The 12622-nt window shown below is 34.8% G+C and overlaps 1 protein-coding gene across 9 annotated transcripts in view; it reads left to right on the top strand.

Moving 5' to 3' along the window:
• LOC106668129 (rap guanine nucleotide exchange factor 6) overlaps positions 1 to 12622 on the top strand; it is a 283118-nt gene that overhangs the window by 207464 nt on the left and 63032 nt on the right. For all 9 annotated transcript variants that reach the window (XM_014396659.2, XM_014396650.2, XM_014396616.2 and 6 more), the window contains one exon: positions 12002 to 12077. In XM_014396659.2, the coding sequence (XP_014252145.1) occupies positions 12002 to 12077 (76 nt within the window). The remainder of the gene's footprint in view (positions 1 to 12001; positions 12078 to 12622) is intronic.

The raw sequence follows: 12622 nt of genomic DNA, 5'->3' as shown, positions 1-12622 counted from the left end.
TTTTTCTATGTATATTTAATTTTTATCCTATTTCAGCATCTGAGGAACTTTTGGATTATAAAAACTTGGATTCAAGTCAGTTGTTAATGAGCATAAAGTCGGTGATACTTATAGGTTGAAAAGTAATACCAAATCTTAATAGCATTTTTTCCAAATTTTATTGGCAAAAAATCATTGGAGGATACGGCAGCACTTGTAACATTTTCGTCGGTTATAGTTTCAAAAGTGCACTTTATATAATCCATTTCCCGTTGATGATTGCAAAAGGTCTCGGTCTAATTTGACTTGTTATTGCACTGTTGCCGATTTCCGATCTATAAACAATTATTTGCTGATAGACGAAATAGGTTTTGTCATGATTTATAGTGGAATGTCCCGTGTAAGCATGGGAAAATTGCTTAGAAAACCCCTCGAGGGAACGCGCTCACTCTAGATTGATTATCTTTTCTTAAATGATTTATTCAAGCTTAAATTAGCGTGTTACTTAGGAAAGTTTAACCCGGCCCTATTAATAAAATTGACGATTAATTGATGGGATTATTAATCCGAACCGATTGAACATTTAAGAAAATTTTAATTGCCTTTTCAGATTATCTACTATAGGGGATTAATTGTAAATGTTTCCTTTTTTTAAAATAAATAATCCGGTACAACAACCAAATTTAGATTAATTTTTCCTCGGTTCTGTTATTTTCCTTGTATTTTTTTCCAGGAATCACCATAAATCTGTTTAATAAAGATTTTATTTGCCTTTTAAGAGTTTAATTTCTAAAGTAGATTGGCAAATTTACTCAGTGAGATTGATTGAAACAATTGAAATCAATCACTTTTATGCTTAAGTTTACCCGAAAAAGGTTTCTCGTACTAAACGCAATTGGGGCCGACGCCAATTTCCAAAGAATTGATACTAAAGCTCCCAAGTACAATCCTTCAATTGAACAAAGGTAAGATTGCTCAATTCGATTGATTTAAAAGTAGGGGAGGGCTGAAACTGTTAAAATGTAAAAGCCCCGTTCTTTAAAAATAATAATAGCGGCGGCACGATGAAAACCGCAATGGGATATTATACAGGCGATGGAAAAATGGCAGATGGCCTTTATCGGAAGAAATAATAATGAAGCAATCCGGCCTTTACGCTTATCCTCCTTAGTAAATGTCAATTCCACCCTTTTTACCATTTACGAGTTGTTTTTGTCTTAAACCCTTCATTCTTTCCGACTTATCATCATTCATTTGCGTTGTTGTATTTTGAGCTTTATGCATTTTACTTTTGGGATACTCTTTAATATCTTAAGGAAAAAATGGGCCTTTTTTTCTGAGCGTTATATTTTATTCTCAATTAATTAATCTTTAAGTAAGGTATTGGTTGAGATAAAAAAGTTAGTATCACGAGCGGGATTCGAACCCACGACCTTCGGCTAAATACGCCGCTGCTTTAAAAAACCGAAAAAAAATGAAAATTGCTAAAGAAAAAGAAAAAAGACAGACAGGTAACATTTGTTTTAATTTGGTGTTAGTCTTGATTAACATATCAATACCTGGATAAACGTTATATTTTATACACAAAAGTAATTGTATTGATTATAATAAACTGAGAGGCTAAAAACTGCATCCACTTGTAATATAACTTGATTTGTATATATTTTTGTATATTAATCAAAGTTTCGCATTTTTTAACATTTAATAATTGAGACTTTGTCTAAAAAACTAAAAAAAAAATAATGAAAATTGCTAAAGAAAATGAAAAGACAAAAAGACGGACAGGTAGAATTTGTTTTAATTTGTATGTTAATCAAAGTTTCGCGTTTTTTAACATTTAATAATTGAGACTTTGTCTAAAAAACTAAAAAAAAAAAAAATGAAAATTGCTAAAGAAAATGAAAAGACAAAAAGACGGACAGGTAGAATTTGTTTTAATTTGTATGTTAATCAAAGTTTCGCGTTTTTTAACATTTAATAATTGAGACTGTTCAAAAAACTTAAAAAACATTGAAAATTGCCAAAGAAAATCAAAAATGAAACAAAGACAGACAGGTAAAATTTGTTTTAATTTGGTGTTAGACTTTTAATTATCATGTCACTATCTGAATAAACGTTATATTTTGTACACAAAAGTAATTGTATTGACTATAATGAACTGACAGGCAAAAAATTGCACCCACTTAAAAATAATAATCTCACAATATAACTATAGTGTAATATAACTAGATTTGTATATATTTTTGTATATTAATCAAAGTTTCGCGTTTTTTAACAATTAATAATTGAGACTTTGTCTAAAAAACTGAAAAAAAATAATGAAAATTGCTAAAGAAAATGAAAAGAAAAAAAGATACAGGTAGAATTTGTTTTAATTTGGTGTTAGCTTTTTAATTAACATGTCAATATCTGAATAAACGTTATATTTTAAACACAAAAGTAATTGTATTGACTGTAATGAACTGACAGGCAAAAAATTGCACCCACTTGGAATATAACTTGATTTGTATATTAATCAAAGTTTCGCGTTTTTTAGCATTTAATAATTGAGACTTTGTCTAAAAAACTGAAAAAAAATAATGAAAATTGCTAAAGAAAAAGAAAAATGAAAATACAAAAAGACGGATAGGTAGAATTTGTTTTAATTTGGTGTTAGATTTTTAATTAACATGTCAATATCTGAATAAACGTTATATTTTAAACACAAAAGTAATTGTATTGACTATAATCAACTGACAGGCAAAAAATTGCACCCACTTGTAATATAACTTGATTTGTATATATTTTTGTATATTAATCAAAGTTTCGCGTTTTTTAACATTTAATAATTGAGACTTTGTCTAAAAAATAGAAAAAAAAATAATGAAAATTGCTAAAGAAAATGAAAAATTAAAAGAAAAAAAGACGGACAGGTAGAATTTGTTTTAATTTGGTGTTAGCTTTTTAATTAACATGTCAATATTTGAATAAAAGTTATATTTTACACACAAAAGTAATTGTATTGACTGTAACGAACTGACAGGCAAAAAATTGCACCCACTTGTAATATAACTTGAGTTGTATATATTTTTGTATATTAATCAAAGTTTCGCGTTTTTTAACATTTAATAATTGAGACTTTGTCTAAAAAACTGAAGGAAAAAAATAATGAAAATTGCTAAAGAAAATGAAAAATGAAAAGAAAAAAAGACGGACGGGTAAAATTTGTTTTAATTTGGTGTTAGACTTAATTATTCAGAACTCGTGAGATGCGGTCTGGTTTGATGTAGGTTTCAGAAAAACATTTTCTTTATCGTGCCAACGTTTCGATCATTATTGAGATCATCTTCAGGGCCTGGGATTTACAAACTTTGTTTACATTTAACAAATACATTTAGGATGTGGAAAAGTGAATTTATACAATGCAAAATATATTTTTTATATTTAATCAAAGTATTTCTACTCACTCAATGTGTTTGTCTTCTGTGTAATTGTGCCATTCCTGCCTTAATTACATCTGGAAGACGCCTCTGCAATTTCTACCAATTTGGAACTGCCTCTTCGCTGGAGGTTACCCCATTCTTCACGTAGAGTCCTTTCAAGATCGTGGAGTGTAACAGGAAGTGATGATCCTCTTATTCGTCTTTCGAGGTTATCCCATACATGTTCGATGGGATTCATGCCTGGAGAACGGGGTGGCCAGGCTAAGACCCTGTGTTATGCTGTTGAAGGTACGTTTGTACTATTCTAGCGAATTCTGTACGGGCATTATTGGGTTGGAATAGGATTGTCGCTGATTTCATCGAGGGTAGGAAACACCTGATGGTCCAAAATTTCATCTACAAGCGTCCTCAAAGACCTTCCACGAACAACTACCAACTCAGGGCGACTCACCATTCCAATTCCCACCCACATCATCACTGAGCTAAGATGAAGAGGTAGGCTCTGGGAAAAATTACATGTTTCACACCTTTCATTTCGCTTTCAGGCCCATCTGGAGATCGTAGAGCAAATCTACACCCATCTGTAAAAAGTACAGCAGACCAATCGTCCAAAAATTCGTCATTTCTGGTCCTCTTAAGAAAAGCTGTCCATACTGATTTAATCTTCTTCGAACCGTGCGTTCAAAAATTTGGACATCTCGAACTTCCTGAGCTTGAACAACAGTAAGGTGCCGGTTTCGCAAAATTCTCAAGGTCAAAAAACTGTCATCCTATGGTTCTGGTACCGTAGGGCGTCCAGAACCGGGCCTTCTGTGGGAGAACCCAGCTTCTCGACATCTAACGTCTCATAGTGTTTCCTAAGGTTCTCCATTCGCAATAGCCAGGTATGCACCAGATGGAACGTCCATCATCATTAAGTGCCAAACTTCGCGCAACATCCTTAGCTCTAAGTGGGATTTTTAAGTTTAAAAATTTAAATTAAGAAAACAAATATGAAAACAGTTTATTGCTTCAGAATTCAAATGAGTCTGAATAAACATTTCAAATTCCGTAAAAAGTAAACATTGAAAAATCTTTTATCCTTGTTTTGGATTAACGATTAAGTGTGTTTACCTCTAATGATATTCCCAATTTAAAACAGTATAAACAAATATTTATTACTAAAACGAATGACAAATTAAGAGCAGAATTTTCTTTTATCGAGAAAATGGAAGAAAAATCAATTCGGTGGAATTTGTTGCCTTTCAGTGTGTAATTTTATTTGTTATTTTAATATCATGTTGGCATTAATTAATCTTATCATTAATTAATTAATTATAATATTGTCGGGGTCTTCTACATTTGTTATGTGAATAAAACTTGTGGTTTAAATGAACAGGTCATGAAACTTTTTCTCGTGACAAAAGAATTTTATTAATTGTCAAAATTCATGTAGCGAAGTTGCGAATGTGCGCGCAATATCCGGCCGGTGTGCATTGTACGCTCATGATTATTGCCGTTGAGTTAATTGACTCCCAACTGCGACTTAACAGAGCATTTCAGTCAATTAGAATAAAAGGAAACGTGATCGATTGCCTGGGCCCTTGTTTGGTTTTACAGGTGAACCACATTTAGCACGAACAGTGTTGGAACAGACGGCCGTTTTGTGGAAATATACGAGTCCGTTTTGCCTACTGGGACGATGTTATGAAACAACGTCTAAATAATATCCTATTCAGAACGAGTTTAAATTGAATAAATTTTATTTCATTTATGAAAATAAATCCTTGTTTTTACTCGGGAAAAATTTAAATTTTAACATGATACAATAATCAATACATTTAGCATGCTACAAATTGGCTATACATAACATGATTCAATACATGGTCTCCTTTTTATACATGGCCCGGCTGAATTTCCCTTGAACCAATGACGCTATAAAAAATACGGGTTTAATACTTTTTAGCCTAGTTCCAAATTTTTACCTTTTTTGTAGAAAAATTATATAGGGTATTTCAGGCCCAGTTCAACATAACAGACAAATGTGTGGTGATTAGTGACAGTTAATCGATAATTATTCAGAAATCGTGAGATGCGGTCTGGTGTGATGTAGGTTTCAGAAAAACATTTTCTTTATCGTGCCCACGTTTCGATCTTTATTGAGATCATCTTCAGTGCTTGGGATTTACGAACACTGTTTACATTTAATAAATACATGTAGGATGTGTAAAAAAGTGAATTTATACACTCAAAGTGTTTAGAAATGATAAATGATGGAGTGAGTGTGGTGTTCAATCCTTTTTAAAATGATAGTTCCTACTCACAGTAAGTTCTTTTGTAACGATCCGGATTTCGTGCCTTTTAGCTCATCATCAGGTTGAAGGACTTCTACAACCACGTCTCTCGACATGAATTGCCAAAGTGAACCCGCTGATACCTCCGCCAACGCGATGCTCCAATTAGCAGCTGATTTTTTTTAATGGCGCTCAATTTGAACGTGCGAAACGCGGAAATTATAACCAAATAAATATTAGAATAATCAAGACATAATATTACTATAAATTACTATAAAATAATAACTATTACTAACTAGTATAATATTTATTTGTGTTATAATTTCCGCGTTTCGCACGTTCAAATTGAGCGCCATTAAAAAAATCAGCTGATAATTGGAACGTCGCGTTGGCGGAGGTATTCATGTCGAGAGACGTGGTTGTAGAAGTCTTTCAACCTGATGATGAGCTAAAAGGCTCGAAATCCGGATCGTTGCAAAACAACTTACTGTGAGTAGGAACTATCTTTTTAAAAAAGACTCAAAGTGTTTGTTTTCTGCGTAAGTGTGCCATTCTTGCGTTTCGTGTTGAGAGTGCCAGTTAGATTTTGCTGTTTTATACGTTGGATTTTGAATGGGTGGGGAAGGAAGTCGGTATAGAAAAGACATTTTCTATAAGGCGTCGGCTTCTTTGAGGTGAAAAGAGCCGACGAAGGGAAAAACGTTGGTAATCGTTATTTAAACAGTGTTTGTAAATCCCAGGTCCTGAAGATGATCACAATAAAGATCGAAACGTTGGCACGATAAAGAAAATGTTTTTCTGAATCACACCAGACCGCATCTCACGATTTCTGAATAATCATAACAGACAAAGAAAGATGATTGGAAATGACCATAATATACCTGTAGGGTGATGATGGGATATGACCAAAACCTTTACTATGTTACATGTAGTATTTTACCAAGTTAGGTGTAACCATATTACACTATGTTCAATGTAGTCATATTAAACCATGTCATATGTAGCCATATTTTACCAAGTTACTTGTAACAATATTGTACCGTGTTATATGTAGCTATATGGAATGATGTTACATGTCGCCATATTGTACCAGAATGTATCTATTGTACAGATAGAAATACTTTATTTTAAAATTTTGAGCACACCATGAAATATATTAAAAGTATATAAAACATGGAATTAAATCCGTCGGTCGTCGTAGAATGTACATTGAAAAATTAACATAAAACTGGATATATATCCATTAGTTGTAGTTCATAAAAGAATATAAATAAATACGTAGAAAAGTAATGACGTTTTCGTCCAGATCATTACTTTTTATAATTAGGGTATTTAATGAAGGAAATACAAAATTAAAAATTAAATTTCTGGACTAAATACTATACTTTCAGTACTGGCTGAATTTTTCTTGAACCAATTACGCTATTTAAAAAAATGTGTACTAAAAAATTAATATTTTTTAGTCGTTACAGTTTTTCCCCTTTTTTTGTAGAAAAATTATGCAGGGTACCTCAGGCCCAGTTGAACTTCAAAATTTCACAAACGACCCTATCCATCTTAACATCATTTTTAAAGGATTTTTTTACGCTGGAAACATTGGTGCATTTGGATTTTAAATTGGTCAAAAAAGACAGTTATGGCAAAAAGTAAAAAATAAAGTCATTTGGTCTGCTATTTATTAATCACATTGCATGTTCGGAATGCCTGGAAAGATGGTAAGATCTGCTGTTTTTAACCACTCTTAAAAGTTGGTGTAGACAGGTTTGAAATATATATATAGTCTCGATACATTCAACACGAGAAAACGTACGGTATAAATCATCCTGATCTTCCTACTGTCAGTCTTGTACTGCCAGTAACAATTTGAATTTGCCTTTTCATCAAGGCTCGTATGACCTGAGTGAAAATGTGGTGGATACATTTAACACTTAAAAAAAGAAAAATTAGAAAATGGTACGTATAACTAAAATAACACACTGACCCTAGTGAAATAAGACAGACGGATCTATGGAGAAAAGGTATAATTTTGCAAAAACATAACTAACAAAATACGATTTTTTTCTGCCATAAACAGCAATTATATATCGATTTCCTATAAGTTCAAAATAATGAATTTATTAAATCCATTATATTTAAAAATGGCAGAAAGGAGGGAAAATTCGAAAGGTTGTAGGCTGAGATGGGGATTTGGTGTCACGATAGCTGGTTGAGATAAAAAAAGTCACTGTCACGAGCGGGATTCGAACCCACGACCTTCGGCTCAATACGCTGCAGCTATACCACTTGAGCTATCTTGACTACGGTCCACACCAATTCGTCATCTCAACCTACTTTTCGAATTTTCCCAAATAGATTACACGATATTTGCAAAATGGCAAAAAGGAGTTGGTGTCCGAGTGGATCGAAGTCACGTTAGCTCAAGTGGTAGAGCAGCGGCGTATTTAGCCGAAGGTCGTGGGTTCGAATCCCACTCTTGACGCTGACTCAACCAAGACCTTGCATAAAAAGATTAAATAATGAATTTAATTAGCGTTTGTTTAATCTATGGCTTGATGGATTGTTGATTATTTTTAGCACGTTAATCTTTGTTCCACCGTTATGTTTGTATTAAATCCGGCTAAAATTCAATAAAAGGCTGAATAGAAATAAAACCAGGGAGGGGGAGAGATATTAAAACAGGGTTCAATATGGCACCAGAGGTCGATATTGCAAAGAAGAAAAGAATATATAGGAAAATCTGTTTACGTTCTGTTTGTAAGGAAACGTCCAATCAAAATAGCCGTGTGAGGTCCTTTTTAGGATACCGAAGCCGAATTCTTTCACGATGAAATTTATCCTCAGCTAGAATAGCAAAATCCAACGCTTTCAAACCGTAAAGATATCAAGCAATTTTTGCAATTGGCGAAATCTTCGTACTTTTCCGTCCATCAATCTGCCGAAGAAGGACAGAAAGTCTTTCTTTCCCCTACCAACGTCCTTCCGCCTCCTCCTTTTAGACCTCATAATAAGGACACAAAGAGAGACAAAAGGGATTGATTTCAAAGGGGACAATTCCGAAACTGAAGGCGACGTCTCTTTCACGTGGACCTATTTCCTCCGGTGGGCCGCAAAGACATTAAAAGGAGCCTCTATAAACAACGTCGACTAACTTGTTTATCCCTTAATTGAGTTTCCTTTCGCAATCAATTAACTCTGTCCCGGGGACAAGCGGTAAACAAACAGGTAATGACTCGGGACATCGGATACAATCCGGCGGGCAGTTTCTCTCCTCAATCATCAGGATTTTTCTATTGGGTTGTCCGGAAAATAATGCAGGATTTTGGTATTAAACAAAAAAAAAGAAACTAGTTACTTTAAAGCAATGTTCTTTAATCATTTCTCCCAACGTGTTGGTAACTTATTAATTCCGTCTGAGTAGAATTCAGAATTTTTAGAATTGATAAAGTCAATAAATGCATTTTCCAGTTCCGTTTGATTTTTGAATATTATGTGTTGTAAGTAGTGGTCCAGGTGTCTAAAAAAATGGTAGTCAGTAGGCGAGAGGTCCGGAGAGTAGGGTGGGTGAGGCAAAGTTTCATAGCCAAGCTCCAATAATTTTTGTGACGTTACACGTGACACATGTGGTCGAGCGTTGTCATGCAACAAAATGGGCCCTTTCCGATTGACCAAAGAGGGCTTCATTACTGCCAATTTCTGATGCATGGTATTAATTTGGTTACAGTATGATTCAGCATTGATGGTTTCGCCAGGATTTAAGAAGCTGTAGTGTATTAAACCAAATGAAGCCCACCATACCGTAACCATTACCTTTTTTTGATGAGTTGGGGGCTTTGGAAAATGTATTGGAGCTTCTCCTTTGTCGAGCCACTGTCCAGAACGTCTAGTGTTATCGTAGAGAATCCACTTTTCGTCACATGTAACAATTCTGGCCAGAAATGGGTCATTTTTGTTTCGACAAAGAAGTGATGCACAAACATCAAAGCGCTGATTTTTTTGGCGATCGTTTAATGAGTGTGGAACCCAATTTTCGAGTTTTTTCACTTTTCCAATCGCCTTGAGGTGGTCAGCGACGGTCGTTTTACTGACTGTGAGTTGCTCTGCAAGTACTCGAACAGTTGTTTTGGGGTTTTCTTCCACCACTGATCGCAGAACATCATCATTAAGAGAGGAAGGCCTTCCACGACCTTCTTCATCTTCAAGGCTGAAATCTCCCTCCCGAAATTTTTTAAACCACCTTTGCACAGTGCACTCATTAACACAACCCTCGCCCCAGACTTGGTTAATGTTTCTAGCCGTTTGGGCTCCGCTTCGGCCGAGTTTAAACTCGTAAAAGAAAATCGTACGAAATTCTCGCTTTGACATTATAAGGATGACTGAATTATTTCCAAGTAGCGGAATGCTACAGAGGTAAACAAACAATATCATTTGGAAGAGGATTAATAAGTGTTGACATTCATACAAATGAGTAATCCTGTAAACGTAAACAGAATATTTTATATAGATTTTTTTTAATGAAAACTTAAAATCCTGCATTATTTTCCGGACAACCCAATATAAACGGTGTTAGGACATTTTCAAGTTTATATTACAGTCAATATTGTCCGAAGAATAGAATTCCCTCTATATCACATAGGGGTGTTGATTTGCCCAATTAATCTGTCTATTTAGTTTTTATTAGTTGTCAACTTAACAATAAAACATGGTTGTTAATATTGGTGAACCTTTTCCTGAATAATGTTTCATTCATTTTTTAACGGAATAATCGTTTTTGATTCATTACCAAACATTTATTGTTTACATACAACAACCTGATGTCTAGTAGCGATGTATTATAAAATGTAAACAGACCTGTTGTTAAGGTCGAACGGGGTAAATAAAAATCTGCAATCTAAGTATTGAGAAAGTGTTTCCTTGTGTGCAAGGACGATAAATTGCCCTAACAGGATTATTATCGTTAAGTATCTTTTTTTTTTTTTTTTTTTTTTTTTTTTTTTTTTTTTTTTTTTTTTTTCAAAAACAATACATGGTTTACGAAAACATATTTTTATTTTAAATTCCGTGACATTGTGTTTTAATTTGTGCAGACGTGGTGTTAGGTATATACGCAGATTGTGGCGCTGGTACTTACTACTGATGGTGGCTGCCCTCGCTTCCTTTGCAATATGCGACACGCCGCAACGCTCGTTCAGTTAAAAAAAAAAAAACTATCTTAAACGACAAAACTACAAAAAAAAACCTACCTGAGCGGAGTTGCCTTGTGTTAATCGGGTATGGCTTATCCTCAAACGTTGATTTGAATTCCATAAAAAACATTATATATATAATCTTCTCTCCCTTCTCTACTCTCTCCTCTCCTCTCTCGCTCTCTCTCTGTCTCTCCCTCCCTCCCTCTCTCTCTCTCTCTCTCTCTCTCTCTCTCTCTCTCTCTCTCTCTCCCCCTCCCTCTCTTCTCGCTCTCTTTCTTATTTCTCTCTCTCTTTTCCCCCACTCTCTCTTCTCCCCTCTCACTCTCTCTCTTCTCCCCCTCTCTCTCTCTTCTCCCCTCTCTCTCTCTCTTCTCCCCTCTCTCACTTCTCCCTTCTCTCTTTTCTCTCTTACTTATTTCTCTCTCTCTCTTCTCCCCCCTCTCTCTCTCACTTATTTCTCTTCTTTCTTCTCCCCCTCTCTCTCACTTATTTCTCTTCTCCCTTGTCCCCCTCTCTCTCACTTATTTCTCTTCTCTCTTCTCCCCCTCTCTCCTCTCTCTCACTTATTTTTCACTCTCTTCTCCCCCCTCTCTCTCTCACTTATTTCTCTCTCTCTCTTCTCCCTCTTTATTTTCTCCCCTCTCTTTCTCTCTTCTTTCCCTCTTCTCTCTCTCTCTCCCTCTCTCTCTCTCTCTCTCTCTCTCTCTCTCTCTCTCTCTCTCTCAAGTATTAGTAATTTCAAATTTATCCATTATGACTTAACTTGGACGAAGCCTTGCAGGGAGCGAGTAAGCATGGCACTCGACATCAAGACATTCCTTGGAACCGAATCTGGGTTTTTGGGTTCCCTGTTTCGATTTATTGGGATTCTTATATTCGGAGTATGGTATACAAGAGCAAAACATTCAACACTGGAAAACTAAGAAATCATCCTGGTCTTGTATATTTTCTCGCTGATTTTTGTCTAATAGTCTTACTTCGCCATGTTCAGTTGTTAGTTGGTCTGTGCGTTATTTGTGATATTCCGACCCAATAGACCAAGCTTCAATATGTACACTATTAAGTAGGATATATCAAAATTGTTTACTTTTTGTTTATTTTAGGAGAAATAGTTTTAAACAATGATTATTGATTGTTTCAGTTTCGGAAAAAGAACAGGAGGCAGCGCCCGCCGCCCCAACGAATGTTTCGTACTCGAACCTTCAGAAATGATAGTGGTAAGTCTAATCGAGTCTATATTTGTTAATTAATTTTTGTTTTATCAATTTAAATTTTATCCAGTTACTACATTTAAGAAGTGGAATTTGCGATTTTTTTAAAAATATTTTATGTAGGTTTATTTAAAATTCTGTGATAATCCATGATTGTGAGATTTCAATGGAGTTTTGCGTTTTAATAAGTGTATTCACTGATTGTTTTGTGCACCGTTGTGTAATACATTATGAAGCAGGTTTGAACTTATCGCTGGATTAGATTGACGCTCGTGACCTATAAACCGACCCGTCTTATCCATATGTAACGTTCCAGCTATCTGATATTCTGTAAAGCCCAATGTTCCCATCGGAATTTCATTTGTACTTTGTCTTCTTCCCCCCCCCCAACTAGGTAGACAAAATTTTGACGAGATTATCACGTGATGTTGAGAAGATGGCAAGTTGGATAAGGGATTGGACGGAAAACGTTTACATTAACGAGTTTAAGTGGGCCGAGTCCTCTCTTTGAAAGCGCAAAGTGCAAACAGGAATTGCTATGTCTAAAATTT

The sequence above is a fragment of the Cimex lectularius genome, unplaced genomic scaffold (assembly GCF_000648675.2).
Source record: "Cimex lectularius strain Harlan isolate CLEC.00 unplaced genomic scaffold, Clec_2.1 scaffold187, whole genome shotgun sequence".
In the NCBI taxonomy this organism is placed as follows: Eukaryota; Metazoa; Arthropoda; class Insecta; order Hemiptera; family Cimicidae; genus Cimex; species Cimex lectularius.
This window is presented reverse-complemented; position numbering and strand designations above follow the sequence as displayed.